Source organism: Convolutriloba macropyga, chromosome 12, assembly GCF_964194025.1.
Source record: "Convolutriloba macropyga chromosome 12, txConMacr16.3, whole genome shotgun sequence".
In the NCBI taxonomy this organism is placed as follows: Eukaryota; Metazoa; Xenacoelomorpha; order Acoela; family Convolutidae; genus Convolutriloba; species Convolutriloba macropyga.
The window spans coordinates 19,355,888-19,378,575 of record NC_134479.1 but is presented as its reverse complement, the minus strand read 5'-3'; the positions used below and the strand labels follow the sequence as shown (position 1 = coordinate 19,378,575).

The 22,688-nt window shown below is 39.0% G+C and overlaps 1 protein-coding gene across 1 annotated transcript; it reads left to right on the top strand.

Annotated features, from left to right (window-relative positions):
* The first annotated feature begins 17,837 nt into the window (after positions 1 to 17,837).
* LOC142351125 (uncharacterized) lies at positions 17,838 to 21,468 on the top strand. The gene is made up of 2 exons (XM_075403219.1): positions 17,838 to 18,555; positions 20,516 to 21,468. The coding sequence occupies exons 1-2, from the start codon at positions 17,997 to 17,999 to the stop codon at positions 21,271 to 21,273; spliced, it is 1,317 nt and encodes a 438-aa protein (XP_075259334.1). The 5' UTR covers positions 17,838 to 17,996; the 3' UTR covers positions 21,274 to 21,468.
* Positions 21,469 to 22,688: the final 1,220 nt, after the last annotated feature.

Sequence of the window (22,688 nt, the reverse complement as noted above, 5' to 3'; positions counted from 1 at the left end):
GCGAGGTTGAGAAGAAGAAACAACTGTTCAAAAACAAAAAAAAATATTCTGTCGGCTAAAGAATGGAGTCATCAGTTAATTTTAATGAAACTTCATTGGATGGCTGAGCAGACTCTCTATTACTGAGACTAAGAGACAAGTCAACAAAAGACAACAAATATTAGCAAATCATGAAAGAAATCACTATTTACTTGAACAGAAATCAATTTAAAAAAAACAACAAAGAATTTAAAGTTCCGTACCTGTGTTTCAGTAGGAAGCAGCTAGAAATTTTTGTGTTAGAAGGATGAAAGAGAACAACCTAATGTAAATTGTGCATAAGATAAGCTTGACATAGCTTGACCAGAAGCTCTACTTGTTCAACGTATACTTGGCTAGAGAAATGAAGCCTTGAGGAACAAGAAAGAACGTAAGAACGGGTTATAAGAGATGCACAGGTTCGAGAGCTTAAGACCAGTTGGTGTAATTGGGTAGCACACTAGGCTTGCAAGTAAGAGATGCTGGTTCGAATCCAGTACTGGTCCATTGTCACAGTAGTTGCACCTGAATAGACCCCCTAACATTTTGTCAATGGGACTGTTTGACAGTTCGACAAAAAGCAATAGTGAATAGTGAGTTGCAAAAAGTCTTCAAAACTCTTTGGAAAATATTTGGAAAGTTTGAATACCATTGGCTATCAGAAAAATAAATTCAAAACTTTAGCTGGTATCTGAATAGAGAGTCAATTATACTTATCAGCAATCAACTTAAAATCTCTGACAGTAGAAAACGTAAAAACATTAAATCCTAAATTTCTTCCAACATTTTACGTAATCAAAGAGCTTTAATTGATTATCATCGTGGAAACAAGTCAAAAGCGTAAAGATATCACCAACTAAAATTTAGATTCACATATCTTTGAATATTTAACTGTGAAGAATTTAATTATTTTTCCCAAGAGCAAGACGAAAAAATATCAATAAAAGAAAGAATCACAACTCAAGCTTCATATGAATTTTTTGAAAACAATTAATGACAACGTCATTAAACCTATTTATTCTGAATTCAAATCTATGGCTCATTTATAATACTTTATCAATCATTGAAATTTTATAACCCATAGTTAACCACAGAAAGAAAACAAACGATAGTAAGCACTCAAAAGTATTATTTATTTATGGAACCAAAAAGTGTCAATGTAATCCATGCAATAAACTCCTAACTAAAAAACACTCAAAAGAGATTTATTAAAAAGTTGTCAGTTGTTCAGACTCATTAAAACACTGCTAAACTCATTGAGACTTGGTAACAATACAAATCAAAGAACAAAAAATGAGCGGAACTCAAAAAAGAACGTAATGAACAGTGAGGAACAAGAAAGAACGTAAGAACGGGTTATAAGAGATGCCCAAGATCGAAAGCTTAAGACCAGTTGGTGTAATTGGGTAGCACACTAGGCTTGCAAGTAAGAGATGCTGGTTCGAGTCCAGTACTGGTCCATTTTCACAGTAGTTGCACCTGAATAGACCCCCTAACAGGTTATGGGCCCAGACCCTAGTCTCTGAGCTTAACCGCAAAAGAGAGACAATATAGTTAGAAACTGTGAAAGAGAGGATGCGCAATTTAAGGGGGAGTGTTAGAAGGTTGAAAGAGAACAACCTAATGTAAATTGTGCATAAAATAAGCTTGACATAGCTTGACCAAAAGCTTTACTTGTTCAACGTATACTTGGCTAGAGAAATGAAGCCTTGAGGAACAAGAAAGAACGTAAGAACGGGTTATAAGAGATGTCCAAGTTCGAAAGCTTAAGACCAGTTGGTGTAATTGGGTAGCACACTAGGCTTGCAAGTAAGAGATGCTGGTTCGAATCCAGTACTGGTCCATTTTCACAGTAGTTGCACCTGAATAGACCCCCTAACAATTTGTCAATGGGACTGTTTGACAGTTCGACTAAAAGCAATAGTGAATAGTGAGTTGCAAAAAGTCTTCAAAACTCTTTGGAAAATATTTGGAAAGTTTGAATACCATTGGCTATCAGAAAACTAAATTCAAAATTTTAGCTGGTATCTGAATAGAGAGTCAATTATACTTATCAGCAATCAACTTAAAATCTCTGACAGTAGAAAACGTAAAAACATTAAATCCTAAATTTCTTCCAACATTTTACGTAACCAAAGAGCTTTAATTGATTATCATCGTGGAAACAAGTCAAAAGCGTAAAGATATCACCAACTAAAATTTAGATTCACATATCTTTGAATATTTAACTGTGAAGAATTTAATTATTTTTCCCAAGAGCAAGACGAAAAATATCAATAAAAGAAAGAATCACAACTCAAGCTTCATTTGAATTTTTTGAAAACAATTAATGACAACGTCATTAAACCTATTTATTCTGAATTCAAATCTATGGCTCATTTATAATACTTTATCAATCATTGAAATTTTATAACCCATAGTTAACCACAGAAAGAACACAAACGATAGTAAGCACTCAAAAGTATTATTTATTTATGGAACCAAAAAGTGTCAATGTAATCCATGCAATAAACTCCTAACTAAAAAACACTCAAAAGAGATTTATTAAAAAGTTGTCAGTTGTTCAGACTCATTGAAACACTGCTAAACTCATTGAGACTTGGTAACAATACAAATCAAAGAACAAAAAATGAGCAGAACTCAAAAAAAAATTTAACTTGCCCACAGAGCAAACCCGACAACAATATCTAGGCATCATGAAAAGATTTGCACCTTACTTAAAAATTTTAGCGGAATGTAACTTTAAAAAAAGAAAAACAGGCGTCAAATGGTCCTGCGTAAAGAGATTTGCTTCAAAAGACGAAAAATCTGAATGAAACTTCAAAATTAGTTTTATTCTTAGAAACTTCCTTGACACCAATAATAGTCTGGCCATCAGCTCTTGGCCACTAAAACAATATTGAAAATGGTGACATAGTTGGGCCAAATTTAACAATAAAAAAGACCATACTTGAGAACAATTTGACTGTGAAAAGTCAGACGTTCACCACAATTTTAAACCAGAATGATTCCTCGTAAAAGAAGAGTTTTTGAGATTTTATACTCTATGCTTGACGGGCTTTCTAGTGGTTTCAATTACAACTCTCTGCAACTAAAATATTGATCAACCAAAATGGACTGAACAAAAAACCAGTGGAGCATATAGTTATTCAAACCCAAATAAAAAAGGCGTCAGAACAACCAATTGCAGATCTTTGAAAATAGTATTAGATAAAGGTTCAAATCCTCATTTATCTGTATCTGCTGCACCATTACGTATTAGTGTTGCAGCAAAAATATCTGTTCTGCTTTCTTTAAACCTTTTTATAAAGTGAACGTGTTAGAATAGAAACAAATCATGCAACCTTGTTGCTTCGCACTCCAAAATTGGCCGCAAGGATGTTTTCGATCAGTCCGCAAAAGCTAAAGATGAAATTCAAAATCACATATATGTCGGCTATTTTCAGATCGCTAACAGCTGGGTACTGTTGCGTCACTCCAACTATGAGAACAACTTGAGCCAAAATGACAGTTATTGATATTGTGGAGCGTTCTGGAACTCTTTTAGGGTTGATCCAAAGCGTTACCCATCTAAATCAAGGAAAACGTGTTGAAAAATCCTTCTTGGCCGGAAACATTTTTGTAAATTAAACAACACAATAAGTAATTGTTGCAAATTTTCTTCAGATCAGATACATTTGTGGTCATTAATAAGCAATTTTAGTGAACTGGAAAACGTTTGCTCAATGCTTGAAAGGAAATCAGCCAGTTAAATCAACGGGAACTCTACAGTAGGTTAATTTATTGTGCTTATTGAAACCTAGGAACTTGGTTAATTGTGAATTGTTCACGCAACCATAGGGCTGGTAACGATATGCTAGATCCAGGTCTGTCCAAAAACCAATTCTGTTTCAGGTCAATGTCTCATATTAGAATTCAGATAGACTTTCACCAGACCGGGTCGTGGTGATACCGCTAAAAATCGCTAAAAGATGTAAGATTTGCGGTGAATTTGAGCAAAAGTGTAAGATTTGCGTTCAATGCGATGAATGCAGTGGAATAACTTATAAGCGGTTAGTTTTTTTCACCGCTTAAGCCTTGAAAGAAAACTTTTCACCGCTACCAGCAAAACGCGGTGGAGAAAATTTTTCAGCGCTACCAGCAGAATTCGAAGAAAAAGTTTTTCACCGCTAAAATCGCAAATCTTACAAATATTTACTGCGCTAATTTCAACGCTCATCTTAAACTCACAGGAAATATAATTGAAGTAATTGACAGAAGGCGCAGTGGAACAAGAAGTTGGTGGCATGAAGGAGGGGAGACGTCGAAACCGAGTACGGCCGTTTCATTTTTTAAGAAATCCCGTGGATGCGGTGAAAAAAATTTTTACCGCTAACAACCGGAAAATTTCACCGCATTCAACGCCAAAATATGAGCGCGCTTTGCGGTGGAAGAAGTTTTTTCACCGCTATTCACCGCTAATCTTATATTCTTTTTTGACCAAGCCTCGACCACGGTAGTTCACTTTCATCCAAACAACCTCTGACTCCACTGGGCAGCGCCCTTTCGAGAGGTGAGGTGGTGGAAATATCAACCGGATGATCCAGACAAAAGTGGACCACGATCAGGTTGTCAAGACAGGAAATTGGTTATGACTCGAGTTAGCTTGCATTAGCAAAACCCACCACGATATATTCAGACAAACGCGTTTATGTTGCTGCCCTGAAGGGATGCCAAAATTACTGACTAGGAATCGAAAGTGCGACGATTCGAAAATGTGCCTCTGTAATTCGACCGAGTGATGACGAAAAATGGCTGTGATTAGATGCTCAGACAAGACGTTGACATGATTCGAAAGCCTGCGTTATTTCCAAAATTGTGCAAAAATGTCCCGAATTGTGCTCCTTAGCACAAGCATGATCCGACGAATGGGATAGAGGAAGAACTCCCGGGTTGAGGTGCCATCCGGAAGTGACCTATGATCAGACCAAGTCCAACGCACACAGTGTGTTCCCAGACCAAAATTACAGGGTCTGGGATTTGGTTCCAGCGCACAATAGTATTATCAGAGGTCACTTCGGTCTGGGGATGGTATGATCAGAGGTCAATTCGGTCTGGGGATGGTATGATCAGAGGTCACCTCGGTCAGGGGATGGTATGATCAGAGGTCACTTCGGTCTGGGGATGGTATGATCAGAAGTCACTTCAGGATGGGAATGGTTTGATCAGAGGTGGATTCAAGCGCACATTAGTCTGATCAGAGACCATTTCAAGCGGAATTTTTTTTTTGATTTTTTGTTTTTTTACAGAGAGATGTCGGCTCTGTCAAGAAGCAACAAAAAGCAGCATTCTGATCACAGACAGATCTAGAGTCTGATATCTTTGATCAGAACCAAAGGGGCCCAACTGATTGAAAATGTCAGTCCCCTTACAAGGAAACTTTGTTTAACTGTAGAATACGATGTTTTATTTGGAAAACTGTCTAAATTTATCCATTGAGTTGGAAAAATGCACTAATGTGTACTAAATAATTTTTACTCAGCAGTTGGGTTATCTTTTCTTTAGCAATAATACTTTTAGAATGGTCTTTTTTTAGATGAATGTAATAATGCAAACATCATTTTGTATGAAATGAATATATTATAAAAAAATGCGTGCGGTGAGGTGATTTCGCGCGCACAATAGTCTGATCAGGGGTAACTTTTGAGCGCACAATAGTCTGATCAGAAGTGCTTTTGAGCGCACAATTGTCTGGACAATGGTCTGGGTTTGAACTGGGCCATGGTCGCACAATCGTCTGGACAATGGTCTGATTATGGTCGGAACAGAGGTCCTTTCCGTCTGGGAAGGTCTGATCAGAGACAGTTTCGAGCGCACTTAGAGCGCACACGGTGTTTCTAGCGCACTAGACTTTAGTCTGATCAGAGGATACTTTGGTCTGGGAGGGTCTGATCAGAGGTAACTTTCGTCTGGCACGGTCTGATCAGGGGTCACTTCTGATCAGGTCTCTGATCAGGTCTCAACCTGGGCTTGCATCTAGTCGAATTATATCCAGACAGTCCGGAACTACGCCACTATGATCAGACAAACTTTAATTGATGCTGAAACTCTCTTTGTCTCCTTATAACTTATTCTTTTCACGTCGCTTTTTGCAACAAGAGAGAAAAGTAACTGAAAAAATGCCAATTTAACTCCCTAGGATAACTGATGAAATGCCAAACAGAGAAGAAAAACAGTTGCTTCTCCGGTTTAAGATTTGTTTAAATCCTGAAAAATATCAAGAAACAACAAGAAGACCAAATACGTAATTACAAAAATTTGAGACCGATTTTGTCACCCCAAACGAAGATAGCAAGTTTCTTGTCACAAACTTAACATTTTTTAGTACTGCTTGTTTTATATTGCAGCTCATGCTGACAAGTTATCTGAGCTTTCTTTATCATTTAGCTCACAGAAAGAATTACAAAAGCTATAAAAATCTTTGAATTCTTTTGCACTTATAGGCAGATTTAATCAGATTATGAATCAAATTATCGCGTTGTTGCGGACTCATGATGTGATATGACGGGCTAATGATTTGCACTTGCGGGCTGATGATTCAAATTTTTGCGATTCATTCAGAGGTGTTGGGAATGTGATTCGATTATGCAATGCTATGAGTCGAAATAGCGCTACTACGATTCGAAATAGCGAGAAAAAAGTATAACGCAGAGCGTTTAATTATCGTCTGGTAGGGTACCTCCACCTGACACTAATTGTCGACTAATATATCGACCACCTCACTTTGTGCTGTTCTATGGGGTCTCCTTGAAATTGTTTCACAATTCACAGAGATTTTCGCTTTAGTGAAAATTTTTACATGACTTTTGGTTTACCTCTAAGAAAAAGTTTTCATTCTGTTTACTGCATAAATGAGCACCAGGTTGAGGTGTCACCGCTTTAAATTGTTAAAACTTCGAACACTTTGTGACGATTATTCTTTTTTTGCCCAGATTTTCCCACATTTCTTACATTATTTTTTTCGACAGGACCCCGACCCGGGAGTTTGTAAGAAATGCAATTAATTAAAAGTAGTTTTCAACTCATATTGGTAAATTAGTAACTTTTTACTCAAGACAACCAGCTTCTTCATCGGAAATTTTATTATTTCAACAATTTATAATTTTCACTATTTTGATCTTGTTAACGGCAATCACACACGCTTGTGCGATATACGCACACACACAAACACACACACACACAAACACACACACTCACAAACACACAAACACACATACACAGACACAAACACAAACACAATCAGAGAGAAGATGAGAGAGAGAGAGAGAGCGAGAGCGAGAGCGAGAGCGAGAGCGAGAGAGAGAGAGAGAGAGAGAGAGAGAGAGAGAGACAGAGACAGATAGAGAGAAAGAGAGAGCGCAAGGTGACAGTGAGTGTCTGATGGTCTTTGCCAAAGTCGAAGTCTTCGAAAAAGAAGTTAATAGTTTCCTGTTCTTCATTTGCTCCAGACATGCTTGTTGAAAACTTCAGTTAAATCTGCCCATTGTGATATTTGTTTGATTGAACTTTTAGCTAAAATGACAACATTTTTCTGATATTTAACCTGGTTTCTCTTATGTTAGCGACCCTATCTAAAGCTCGAATTTGTGAGACTAGTAGTTACCAACGTTCTATCAAAGGTTAGCTACATTATTCCGAAAATCAGCGCTTTCAAACGTAAAAAAATTATCAAAAATGTTCGATATGATCGTTTTTGAACCACAGGAAAACATGTGAAAATGAATTTTGCTCAATTTCTAAGGATCATATCAATGCTCGATAAGTATTATTCTTTTTGAACTGAATCCCCATCATTGTTCGAATAAAATCTAAAACTTTCAACTTGAAAAACAAACAAATCGTTTACCTAGTTTTAGCATTGAGCTATAGAGGAAAGTCGACTAAATTGCATTATATTCGCAGACGTTTTTTTCCAACAGGTACGCTTGAGACTTCTGCGATTAAGAAGCTATCATAACATATGACTTCATTATAAACAATAATCGGATGAAACTTTTTATAAAAAATATCCCAAAAATTTCTTGCGTTAAAACCCGAACTTAAAGAGATCAAGAGGCGAACACACCGACAATTTCTTGCCTTCGAAGACGAATATGCCCAACAAACAAAGCATACCAACGACTTCCTATGTGGAATACCGAGCATACCGAACCCGTACCTTGATTTCATAGTATTGCCTTAATGAATCATCCCGAGTCGAGGAAAAATCGGAAAAATATGTAAGATAAGCGGTGAAAAAATGTTCTTTTTTCACCGCAAAACTCGTACATAGTTTTGGGGTGAAATGCGTGAAATTTAATAATTTCACCTCTGAGGGAAGCGGTGAACTTAAATAAAGTCAATACATTCCACCGCTTACTACAAATTACCGTCCTTACACGGGTTCGAACCTCTCACCTCCTGCATATCAGCCAATTTTTCTTCTGCTACTGCGCCACTTTTCACTAACTTCTAGGATTTTTGTTATGATATTAAATAAAATTCACTCCAACTTTTGAAAAACATGCGCGTTGAATTTTTGTAAGATTTGTGGTTTTTAGCGGTGAAATTATATATTTCAGCGGTGAAATGTAGTAATTTTTTGTAAGTTCACCTCTTCCTCGAGTGGTGAAATTACATAAATTTAGGGGTAATTTTAGGAGGGTTAAGTTCCACTTCTACAATTACTACTACTGTAATGCTGCTACTTTTACTACTACCACGACTACTACTACTACTACTACTACTACTACTACTTCTACTACTATAACTACTACTATTACTACTACTACTACTACTACTACTACTACTACTACTACTACTACTACTTCTACTACTACAACTACTACTATTACTCCTACTACTACTACTACTACTACTACTACTACTACTACTACTACTACTACTACTACTGTTGTTTCAACACTTTAATTCCAAATATGAAATAAAGGCACGGTTGGCAACAAATACAAACAAAACAAGAAGAGTTATTTGTTTGGTTATTCTGTGAAGTGCTGTACGACGAAATTGTTGAAGGCATTCTTTGACCCGGTTGCTGCTTTCTCCTGCAATCTGATGAACGATACTTTGTTTCGTACACAGTCTCCTTCGATTTGACTCATCCACGTTTTCCGTTGCCCCCCAGGAGCGCGTCTAGCATGGACGTATTGATCGGGCGGGTCCCAATCGAAGGCACTGCGGACTAATCTTCCTGGTTCCATTCTCTGGATGTGTCCGTACCATTTTATCCGTTTGAGCATGATCATCGTGGATAGTTGGGGCATTCGTGATCTTGACATAATTTCTTCGTTCGTTGCTTTCTCCAGATATGACACACGTAGAATTCTCCGAAGACAACCACAGTGGAAACTCTCAAGTTTTCTCTCCATTAATTTCGAAAGAGTCCAAGTCTCTGAGCTGTACAGCACGGCTGATAAAACGAGTGCTTTGTACAAATTGCACTTGAGGTGCACGCTGAGCTGCTTGCTCTTCCAGAGATTTTGGAAGTTAGCAAACCGTTGCCTACCTTCTGCAAGTTTGCAATTGACTTCCTGCAGGTCTCCATGCTTGAGGCTGACATATGATCCGAGATACTTGAACGCTTCTATGTTTTCAAACTCGTTTCCGAGAACATCTTGTACTTTGCAGGAAAACACGCGTGTGGCAACTGCTTTAGGTTTGCCACAGTATCTCGATTGGTGAACTTTTCGGCCATTGACTGTTTTGAACTTTCTTTCACACTTGTCACAGGTAAGGCTCGCCTCTAGTTGCTCGAACTTTGACTTGTCGACGACATTCTTTGACAAACCGGCTTTGCAGAATCTTGTTTGGTGCACTTTGCGTCCGGTAACTGTACTGAATTGCCGCTGACAATTCTGACATCTTAAAGACTCTTGGTCAGCCACCACTGACCGACTCTCATTTTCTAGCGACTCTGAATCTGCTACCGCAGATTGTTGTTGTGAAGCTACCAACGCTGGCTTAGCCACCGCTAAGCTTTTCAATCTTAGCTTCCGGCCATCTTGTGTTTCGAACCAGCCCGCTTTCTTTTTCGTTCCAAGCAGCACCTCCGTGCTGATGGTTAGTCGTGACTGGCTAGATGTCTCTGCCAGGAGTCCTAGTTGGCCTTTATGTGTTCCAGTGAGTATCTCCACGTTCTGTTGGATACTAGGCACTGCAACAACATTTGGGCTGTCGCATTTCCCGCCCATATTCTTTGTTTTGGCCACATTAATCTTCAGACCAGCGGCTTCCGCAAGGGCCTCGATTCGATGTAGGTTTTCTTGCACCTCACTGTCTGAGACCCCCACGAGAGCAACATCATCAGCAAAATCTAAGTCAGCCACCAATCTCCCAATGTCTAATCCTCCATGCACCGAGTTAGCCAAAATGTAGTTGATGACAAGGCCGAATAGGATTGGGGACCGCACATCACCCTGCCTAACGCCCGTTCTACTACTACTACTACTACTACTACTACTACTACTACTACTACTACTACTACTACAACTACTACTACTACTACTACTACTGTTTCAACACTTTAATTCCAAATATGAAATAAAGGCACGGTTGGCAACAAATACAAACAAAACAAGAAGAGTTATTTGTTTGGTTATTCTGTGAAGTGCTGTACGACGAAATTGTTGAAGGCATTCTTTGACCCGGTTGCTGCTTTCTCCTGCAATCTGGTGAACGATACTTTGTTTCGTAAACAGTCTCCTTCGATTTGACTCATCCACGTTTTCCGTTGCCCCCCAGGAGCGCGTCTAGCATGGACGTATTGATCGGGCGGGTCCCAATCGAAGGCACTGCGGGCTAATCTTCCTGGTTCCATTCTCTGGATGTGTCCGTACCATTTTATCCGTTTGAGCATGATCATCGTGGATAGTTGGGGCATTCGTGATCTTGACATAATTTCTTCGTTCGTTGCTTTCTCCAGACATGACACACGTAGAATTCTCCGAAGACAACCACAGTGGAAACTCTCAAGTTTTCTCTCCATTAATTTCGAAAGAGTCCAAGTCTCTGAGCTGTACAGCACGGCTGATAAAACGAGTGCTTTGTACAAATTGCACTTGAGGTGCACGCTGAGCTGCTTGCTCTTCCAGAGATTTTGGAAGTTAGCAAACCGTTGTCTACCTTCTGCAAGTTTGCAATTGACTTCCTGCAGGTCTCCATGCTTGAGGCTGACATATGATCCGAGATACTTGAACGCTTCTATGTTTTCAAACTCGTTTCCGAGAACATCTTGTACTTTGCAGGAAAACACGCGTGTGGCAACTGCTTTAGGTTTGCCACAGTATCTCGATTGGTGAACTTTTCGGCCATTGACTGTTTTGAACTTTCTTTCACACTTGTCACAGGTAAGGCTCGCCTCTAGTTGCTCGAACTTTGACTTGTCGACGACATTCTTTGACAAACCGGCTTTGCAGAATCTTGTTTGGTGCACTTTGCGTCCGGTAACTGTACTGAATTGCCGCTGACAATTCTGACATCTTAAAGACTCTTGGTCAGCCACCACTGACCGATTCTCATTTTCTAGCGACTCTGAATCTGCTACCGCAGATTGTTGTTGTGAAGCTACCAACGCTGGCTTAGCCACCGCTAAGCTTTTCAATCTTAGCTTCCGGCCATCTTGTGTTTCGAACCAGCCCGCTTTCTTTTTCGTTCCCAGCAGCACCTCCGTGCTGATGGTTAGTCGTGACTGGCTAGATGTCTCTGCCAGGTTGGTGTTTGAAGGCTGAGATACGACTAGTTGCGCCACAAACTAGAAGACCAGTGCCTCGTTAGCTCGACCATGTGAGCGGAGAGCCGCAGCACATGACCTACCCCCAGGGGACACCACGTGGAGGTGAGGTTGGATTTTTTCCCCCACTACTACTACTACTACTACTACTACTACTACTACTACTACTACTACTACTACTACTACTTCTACTACTACAACTACTACTACTACTACTGCTACTAATACTGTTTGAACACTTAAATTCCATAAAGAAAAAAAGGAACAAGGACAATAAGTACCAACAAGTTAATAGAATGCATATAAGTTTGAGCTTATTTGCGTTTATTTAATCCAGGAAATGATGTTCGACAAAACTGTTGAAGCGGGATTTAGACTCTTTTTTTGCTTTCTGTCGTAGAATGATGTAGCTCATGTTGTTCCTTGAGCAATCTTCTTCAAGTTGATCCAGCCACGTCTTGCGTTTACCCCCTGAAGCTCGTTTGGCATAACGATATTTTTCTTTCGGCTCCCAGGTGAAGGCTCGGAGCGCTAGACGATCGTCATTCATCCTCAGGACATGGCCAAACCGTTTCAGCCGTTTAATCAAGATCATTGCTGAAAGTGTCGACATACGTGATCTCGCCAGTACTTCTTCATTTGCCAAACTCTCCAGATATGAAAAACATAGCACTCTTCGCAGACAACTGGTGTGAAAGCTCTCAAGTTTCCGTTGCGCTGATTTATTCATGTTCCACGTTTCAGAGCTATATAAGACCACTGATAACACGAGAGCTCTGTATAATTTGCATTAAAGGGGAAAACTAAGTTGTTTGCTCCTCCAAAGCTTCCGAAAGCTCGCAAATCGCTGTCTCCCTTCCGCCACCTTGACACTGATTTCCTCTAGGTCACAAGCTCACGAAAGCAAGCTCACGAAAGAATCGAGATGTTTGAAAATTTCTACATTTTCAAACTCCACTCCATCTCGATCGTGGACATTGCAGGAGAAAATGCGAGATCTTCCAGCCTTTTCTTTTCCGCAGTATCGTGACTCGTGATTTCGTCGGCCTTTCACTGTCGCGAATTTCCGAGTGCACTTCTGACAAGTGAGGCTTTCTCTAGCCCAACAAACTTTGACGCGCTGTCTTTGACACTCTTCGAATTCTTAGACTTGCAGAATCTGGCTTCATGCACTTTGCAGCCTCTTGCAGTGTCGAAGCGACGTTTACAACCTGAACATACACAACTCTCGCCATCAGAGACCGCAGATGATCTGTTATTCTCCGTTTACGACACTAGATCAGCAACCACTGACCTCTCAACGCTACTAACTGTCACAAGCTCAGCCTCCGCTGAACTTTTCAATGTCAGTTTCTCACCAGCTAGAGTCTCGAACCAGCCCGCATTCTTCTTCTTGCCCACCAGCACCTCCCTGCCAATTAGTAGTTGGGATTGGTTTTCGGCCTCAATGAGAGTCCCAAAACGGCCTTTGTGGTTTCCTGTAAGAACTTCCACGATCTTTTGAGCAATGGGTACACTGGCTCCGGGTTTTTTGCATTTAACACCCATATTATTTGTCTTCCCAACATTCATCATTAGGCCAACAGCCTCGGCTAAAGATTCAATTCTATGTAGATTTGCTTGAACTTGGGAATCAGAGACGCCCAATAGGGCAACATCATTGGCGAAGTCAAGATCAGCAACACAGCGAATAATGTCGATTCCTCCTTGAGCTGAATTAGCCAACACATAGTTTATCACAAGGCCAAAGAGAATAAGCGACCAAACGTCACCCTGGCGAACACCAGTTTTTACTTCGAACATCTGGCCTTTCTCGCCCTCTGACTTGGTGCAGCACTTAAAGCCTTCGTAACTGTTGCGGATGACATTCACAACTTTTTGTGGGAGCCCGTAATGTTTCATTATCTTGTACATCATCTCCCTTTCCATCGAATCGAATGCAGCGCGGAAATCAATGAAACGAAAACTGACATCCAATTGGAAGGCCATGCATTTCTCTAGTATTTGCCTCAACGCAAACAATTGGTCAGTGCAGCCCCTGCTCTTTTGGAATCCGCATTGTTCTCCTCTTAGCACTTGATCAAGTGCATCTTTGCATCTATTCAGGGTGATTGATGCAAAAACGTTTCCAGGTACCGAGAGCAGTGAAATTCCGCAATAGTTCCCAAACTCAGACCTTTTTCCTTTGTTTTTGTATAGCGGGACAACTTCTGCTAACTTCCAGTCTTGTGGAAGACTTTCTTCAACCCAGCACTTGTTGAGAATGTCCCACAGCCATTCAGCGATTCCATTATGCGACTTTAGCATTTCGGCAGAAATATCGTCTGGTCCACTTGCTTTACCGTTTTTCAGATTACACACGGCATATAGAACTTCATCAAACCGAATCGGACCTAGGTCTATTTCAAGACTCTCGGATGCTTCCACTATGCTCAATACAGAATTGCCGCTTGTCGTGGTTGGATTTAACAGATGCTTAAAGTGCTCGGTCCAACGTTCCAACCTTTCTTCTTTTGTTTTCAGAGGCTCGCTTGTGGTTGAAACGAGTTTACTTATATGAGGACTCCACTTCCGGCATAACTGTTTTGACTCCCCAAACACTTCTTTCAGTTCACCTTTGTCTGAATGATCTTGTATTGTTTCACCTTTGTCTTTCAGCCACTGTCTTTTGTCAGATCTTAACGCTTTTCGTACTTCTTTGCAGCAGTTAGAGAACACTAGCAGCGCCTCCGCGCTACTATGCTTCCTCAACTGTAACTCGGCCTGTTTCCTAATCAAAGCCAGCGTTTCAACTGTAATACAGAGTTTGTGAACACGCTTTTCGGGGATGAGTAATTTTGTTGTCGCTGCATTAAGAACCGTTCGAAAAATTGCCTAAGACTGTTCAACCCCTTCATCAATATCGCTCTCATCAAGGTAGCGTTTCACTTCTGCGCAGAAAGCTTCACGCGTGACTTCATCGCGCAACTTGGCAGAGCAGACTTTCGTTTGACTGCGTGGCTTATGTGCCACTACTTTGAATCGCACTTCAGCAATGACCATTTCCTGATCGGTGAGAGTGATCTTTCCCCTCCTTGTCCTAACGTTGTGCAAACAACTCCTGTGCCTCGAACCGAATAAGATATGATCTAACATCTTCTTTCGCAAACCACCGAAATACGCTGAGTTCTCGAAAATCTTCAGCGCAAAAATCTTACATAATTAAAGGCCGAAATGCGCTGAAATTTTGTCAGAAAATCATTAAATATTCAGCGTTTGTCTTCAATAATTCTAGTGGATTTCAACGCTTTTGGCACTGATTTTGGAAGTTTGTACCATTTTTATTGTTCTTACATTAGCTATTGACGTCTGTAAGAATTGCGCTGAAGCGCTGAAATTATTTAATAAAAGTGCTGAATTTTCAGCGCAATTGTTAAATATTTTCAGCGCATTTCTTTCCAAATTGTTCATCTATAAAATCAAAAGAAATGGGAAAACTTTCAGGAAGCGCTGGGGCAGCGGATTTTGTGATGGAAACGGCACAGGAAATAAGGGTTCGATTCTCAATCGACTCTATTTTCTTGAAAATTAAGTTTTTCAGCTCATTTCTTGCGAAAATTAGCGAATTCCTTACATAATTTTTGAAAACTTTCTGGACCCGCGGTTAAATTGGTTACAAAACTTGGTTTGAAGCAACATCATAAAATCCTATCTGAGTGATTAAGAGCTTAGCATATATCATTTGCTGTCACATTAGATGACGGGTATCTTGGTAAGTTTGTGCATCGTATCGTCGCAACCAATCAATATTTCACGCAACCTTATTTTGAACAGTAACCCGGGTCACCACTTCTTAGTAGCCATAAAAGGATCATATATGGTATCATACAAATCATAACGTATTTCCTAGTACGATCCTTGTATGACTACTAAGAAATCATATGTGACTACTGAGAAATCTTATATGAATCTTGTATGACTACAAAGAAATCATATATGATCCTTGTATGACTACCAGGAATCATACATCTGTTTTTCATTCATTTTGAACCATTTATTTCTTTTAAAAATTTCATTCGGCAAGGACTCACTTATGTGATTCCCCGGCATCACTTTGTGATCCGCCAAAAGACCCAAACGTACAATATCATTTGCAAATTTGGGCACGAAATTAAAAAGTAGGTTCAAATACATAAATAATGTTCTGATATTCTCTGAAGCCAGCTTATACCTATAAATGCTTGTTTATAAAAAAAAAATTGGAAAAAAATTTTGAAGATAATCTAAATTTCATTTTCGGAATATATTTAAGTTGGAAAGTTATTCTTTGTGCCCACACAAATAATCAAATGTGGAATGCAAATGCGATGTAATAATTTATTATGTCCTCTGACTACATTATACGGGAATTTGTGGAACCAGTCAATGTTTTATGTATCATATATGACCTTGTATGATCTTTTTCAACATCAAAAGAAAGTGAAAGATATACAGTTTTTAGGCTTTGATTTTTTTTGTATGATCCCTGTATGATTTCTACGAAATCATATATAATCCTTGTATGACTACTAAGAAATCATACAAATCATATATGACCTTGTATGAATACTAGGAATCATATATGACCTAGTATGACTACTAGGAATTGTGTATGATGAGCAACCCGGGAAGTGGTCCACTGTAATTGCCTATACATTGTGATCAGAGAAGCACTTGGTTCAAAAGTTTTCAGATCTTTGAACTATATGAGTCTTTCAAAAAATAATTGTATGTGATTTGCCCCAGAATGTTGTAAATCAGGCAGCTGTAATTTTGTCATGAAAGACTCTAAATAATTGGCTTTCTTAAAGTTATAGACCAAACTAAGTTAGCACTTAAACATCCAACGTATCAACTGTACGTAATACGAAAAAAGTCCTGGAACTGAAATATGCAAGGAGAGCAAAATCACTTATACCCTCATGAGACGAAAATTACTATTAAGAAAGGAATATTATATATGATGTAAAGAAACAGATGAAAGAATCATATAATCAGCTCTAGGCTCAGTTTGAAGCAAAAGCACTGAAAAATGATCATATTTTTGAAAAGCAACCCCTTAAGATCATTTACGTTGAAAATTAATGTGTTTTTGATGGTTATTTTTTGAAGGCTTTCAAACCTATCAGACTATTTTTCAATATTTGTCGTATTCTTCTTAAGTTTCCAAAAGCATGCTGACTACTTCTATGCGCAGATCATTTTTCCTCCCGATAGCCATTCAGCAAATTATTAATGAACAACTTCCTTAACTGCTCATTTTCTCCAAAAAACAATTGTTTGCACTCGTTGAACTCAAAAAATATTGGCTACAGTGTAACGTTTTTACAGTTCTTCTCAAACTTTTACAGTTCCGTTCAATAGGTTTTCTTCAGATCAGAATTCAAACCACATAAGATGCATTATTGTTTCCCTGTCGCTTAAGCCAAATTTTGCTTAGTAAATATAATCCATAGTAATTTTCTTTTGCGTTAAATTTGGAGAAAATTGAGTCCCCAAAATTGCGTTGTGCTTTCTTACATTTGAATATAGCTTTCGTTTCGGACCAGTTCAATTGTGGCGAGACACTAAAACAAAACTATCTACTTAAACGATTTTACGGTAAACTCGTCGACATACACCATAATATTAATATTATGTCGACATATAATATTTATTGCCAGCTGCTCTAAAATTAGACTTTATCATTATGACAGTGTGAAGCAGAAAATAGTAGCGTGGGTGGCCGCCGTATTGGCCGACAGGGCGTTTGGCCAACAACCAAAAATGAGAAATTTTGCCAACAGTTTTAGTAAAATGAGCGATAAAATTTATTCTGAAGCTGTGATTGGCCAATTTAAAAGACTATTTCGTAAGCGGACAAATATGCCGCAGTTTTTTTCCTTTGACCCCCCCCCCCCCCCCCCCCTAAAACCTCTCCCCCTAAATTCCCTAAATTTCTCATTTTTCCTTGTCGGCTAAACGCCCTGTCGGCCAATTTTCATAGCACAATGAGCGCGCGTTATATAAGAGCAAATCTGAAAGGCAAAACCTAGGCGACTCGCTCTTATCCAGTTTTAGCTAAACGTCTTTCAGTAATCTAGAATTCTCACTAAACTAGAGAAGAACATGTATCTCAGCAAATGTACATATAACGCTAAATGCTGTTCAAATCTATCTTCGAACTAAAACATTCTTAAAAAGTAGGAAAAATATGAAAGCTGGCTCGGCGATCGGACAGAAAGCGGGAAAAATTAGCAACATTGACCAGTGGTTTCCTTCAGAACGTCCGCGAAAATGGCTACTTTTGTGCGGAGCCACGCAACCGCCAAGTAACGTCGCCATTTCAAGAAGACGCGATGACAGAATTCCTGGCGCCTACTTGCACTCTACAAGGGACTTGCACAACATGGAAACGGCTGTTGGGGGTGAAGTCTTCAATTCTGTGAGAGATCTCAAAATTGAGCGTCAATCAGCATTGAAAGAAATACAAGATCTAGCGTTTGAATGCCAAGTTAATGATTATCAGCCAGTAGTGTATTATTCGGGTCATGGGGAATTGGGATCTGGGAATTGGTGCTTTTCCAACGGCACCATAGGAATCGGAGATATCATTTCAATATTTCAGGGAGCGCGACTTCCATTGATTATATCGGATGCTTGTTACAGTGGAGCATGGGCAAATTTTTGCTGCAGCTTTAATTATCAGAACTTCTCGAACATCCAATGTTTGTCAGCTTGCAGAGAGTTTCAGACCGCTTTTGACATTCCAGGTCAATTTGATTTCATTTAGCAGTTTCAATTTCTGCGTCTTTTGCGGTATAGATCTTTTCGAATTGACGTTTATTTCGATGTGAAGTTTCCAAAAAATATATCCAAGAAACAACAGTTTGTAAGGTACCATTTTCTAACGTCAATATTTATCTGGTTAGATCTTGCAAGATTCTTGAACCAAATTGTAAAATCTTTCAAGATCTTACACGATAATCATAATATACAGGAGTATTACCAGGGTTCCAAATAAACTATTTAGATGTGTTTGTTTGCAACTCAGTTTGAGGTCCAGACCGAAATTGCCTCTGATCAGGCAGTCCCTGACAAAAGTGACCTCTGATCAGATCAACTCAGACCAAACAGACCTCTGGTGAGACAAGCTATCGTGCATTCTCGATAGTCCTCGTGCCATCGAAGTGTACTGGAAAGCCTTCTCTGATCGAAATACCGTGCGCTCGAAAGTCACTCCCGGCCAGTCTCAAGTGCGCTCAATTTCCCCTCTGATCAGACTAGTGTGTGCTTGATCCACCCCTGACTCAATTCGAGTCCGCTTGAAATCGCCTCTGATCAGACTCAAGTGCCCTCAAAATATTCTAATCGGAGAACGGTTTTAAACATAAATAAATCTATTAATGTTGCTATAATATATTCACTTACTAAAAATTGCTTTTACTCAAGCTTGTAAATAATGTACAGCAAACCCTAAAAGTCAAAAACCAATGAAAAAAATCCCGCTCTTTTAAAACAATCATTTGTTTAGTAAGCCATTGGTGCATGTTTCGGAATCAATAGATAAAACTTCGTCTGCTTTCAATAAAAAAAGTCCTGATAAGCAATTATTCAATTATTTGTAATGGGTATCAGCAATTTCTGTCAGAATTTCTTAACGGACTTATTGGTCTTGAGTCAGTCAATAAACCCACATTTATACCAGAGAAACCATTATGAAAAAAATATGTATAAAATTGAAGCTCTAATTTGACATGAGTGTACTTGAAACGCATGATCTAGTAATTCGTGAACGTCGTTAAAGGCAGCAGTTGTGTCCTACTAAAGTGTCCTACTAATATCCAACTATTGTCAAAAATAATGTTTCAGTGATCAAGATAATGATTCAGTGGTGACCATTTATCTGCTATAGTGTTGAATAATTGTGAGGCACTAGTTGTTAGTATACTGAGAAACAAACCATATTGGTATTCAATTTGTACATTTCACTTGATTGATTTTCGTATAAAGTTTATCACTGCTCTGATCACTAATCCTATCACAGTACTGAAACTACGTGAATATTTTAAGGTTCATCAAGACACCAGGTATAAACATATGTATGCTGGAATTTAATATTAATAAAAAGAAGTTTTGCTCCATGTTGTGTAACTCGAAAGTTGTCAATTAGACATTAACGAAACAACTTCAAAAATTACATTATCACAAGATTACCAATAACTGAGTAAACAAGAGTCAATTTTTATACAAAAACGTTTTTGACATCCCTTCCGAAATTCGATATTTCTTAAGGCCATCGCAAGATAGTCCAATGAAAAAATACACCTTTTGTCTGACGTAATTTTACCCAAATATTTTTTGATCCGTCTAGCATGAAAAACCGTCATTTTGGAGGAATTTCCAGGCGTTTATTCAAGATGAAATTTGATATGCAAAATATTTCAGGCTATTTATATGCAAGATCTTACAGGAGAAGTTTTATGAAAAATATTTAATATATTTGCAGCGGAAAAAAGAACTCTGCTATCGTTCCGTATTATGGTAAAGTCACTGCAGTTGTGTCAGAGTAGCACTAAGTTGGAAGGTATATTGGAACTGTGACTTTTTAAATGTGTTTCTCATGATGAAAACCATGAACTTTTCTTCTTTATTCAACTCATAACAAAAAAAAATAATCCTGTTCAAAGGAAACCAAAATTCAGGTCATTTTTTATCATAATGATTTTTTAGGTGAAGGTGGGGAGATGACCAAATATTTATCGTGTAGTTCGAGTTTTCGAAGCAAGCGGCCGCGGACTGAAATGCTTTACAGTCAAAAGACAGAACAAGAGTATCCACCAAACAAAAAGTATTCAATGGTCGATTTGATTTGCATAATTTCTTACTTCAAAGTTTGTAATGATGAGCACATACGGTACGCTTACATTTTCAACAAAAAACAACTTTGCGCCGTTTTTGAAGATGCTGAAAGCCCTGGTGAAAGCTTTTTGACTGCCAGAAATTTCAAAACTTTCCGGGAAATCGCTGATCAAATTTGGCAGGACGACAGAATCATTAATGGTCTTGCAAAATATGAAGGGCGGTCGTACTTTATGATGCAGACCATTAAAAAGAGCCTGGGTTATCCCAATGTCTGTTATCGCTTAAGAAAACAAGTGATTTCCAGCTGTCTCCAAAGTCACGAATCGAAGCCTGTTTCCATCACAGGTCTCGGTTCTGGGTTCTTGTTACAAACTACCAAACCGATCAGAAACGGCAGTCTTTATCTATCCGCAAGATTTCCGAAAACAGCAAGAAAATTGTTTTGCGACCAAACGAGCTTATTTCATGCATGTGTTTGGCTCTTAAACTGCTGGACGGTTACAAGATGTTACTCGTCACAGAACAACTTGAATCTTTCAGCTACGACAGCCAACTCAAGGTCAAAGTTCATAACATGTTCCTGTACATCCTCCGAAGGCACGGTTTTAAAGTGCCGCCTTACGTAGCCGAGATTTGCAGTTCCAACGAGATGAAAAAAGTACCGAAACCACGAGGAGTCGAGTTTTTCATTTTATACTGATGATGAAATCCTTTGCAAGGAACCCGTGTCGAATTTTCACCCCGAAAAGATGCAAGATTAGGGGGTAATCGGGGGAATTTTAAGACAATTCTCCTCAAAACTCTTACATCATTTTGGGGGTAATGGGGTAATTGGATGCAAGATTGGGGGTTAATGGGGGTATTTTGGGGGGTGAAATGGTGAAAGAGTAGGGGGTTATTTTGGGGGGTGAAATGATACAAGAGCAGTGGGTAATTATTCTGCTTTGTGACCCTAATCCTGCGAAGACTGACAGTATTGAATCTGCAATCTGTGTACCCTCAGTTGGCTCTCCTTAGCCTCTAAACCATCAATGCTTGTCCAATTCTTGACGGTCCATCGGTATGAATCTACTACACATTACCCCATTATCCCCTTTATCTTACATCGTTTTACCCCCCTAATATTACCGCCTCCCTAATCATACATCTTTTCATCTTTTTGGATGGTTTTTTTTTTTGGGGGGGGGGGGGGGGGGGTGGTAAATCTCAAAGTCCAACCTCACCGTACTCCCCATTACCCCCAGAACCCCCCCCCCCCCTTATCTCACATCATTTTACCCCCCCCCCCCCTAAAATTACGCTATAACCTTTTAAGATGGTATTTTTTATTGGGGGGTTAATTTTTTTAAATCTCAAAAATCTCGCCCATTACACTCCATTACCCCCTTACCCAATTAAACTTGCATCGTTTTACCCCTGAAATTACCCCTAATCTTGCATCTTTTTGGGGTTTTTTAAAATATTCCCCCATTACCCCCTCCCCCCCCCCCCCTAATCTGACATCGTTATACCCCCATAGACAATTAACCCCTACTCTTACATTAGTTTGGGAATAATCAGGAGGGGTGGGGTAATTTCGACACAGGAAAGCATACCAAAATGAAATAGCACTCGATACTCAACACCCACAGTTTGTCAGATCATATTCCACCAGCACTTATTATCTAGTGTATTTCAGAACTGAATCTGTAATGTAGTCTGTTCTCAAACTGTATTTTATCAATTTCAGTCTGTTTTACTCTGATTCAAAAAATGATCATGTCAGAATGGATACCCTTTTTACACAGAGGCATCACTCGAGAAATATCGGAATCATTCTGTTTTTTTTTCTTTGATTCTGCACAGAAGCTAAACAGTCCATTCTTACTCTGAAATCGCTCTTGAGTAACATTTTGTTACGTTTTTCTCTGAGTCAAGAGTTGAGGAAAAAATGAATTAATATTCTGAGCAATTGAGAAATCAAATAATTCTGTTTTACGCTGTACCAGCATTTGAAAAATAGACAAAGTAATTGTCGTTTTGGTCTATCTTGAAGCCGGGG

Excerpts from the sequence above, each read along its gene's own strand:
- LOC142351125 (XM_075403219.1), top strand. The coding sequence starts at position 17,997 with ATGAAAGCTGGCTCGGCGATCGGACAGAAAGCGGGAAAAATTAGCAAC. Across the intron at positions 18,556-20,515 it reads GACCGCTTTTGACATTCCAG|GTGAAGGTGGGGAGATGACC; the intron begins GTCAATTTGATT and ends ATGATTTTTTAG.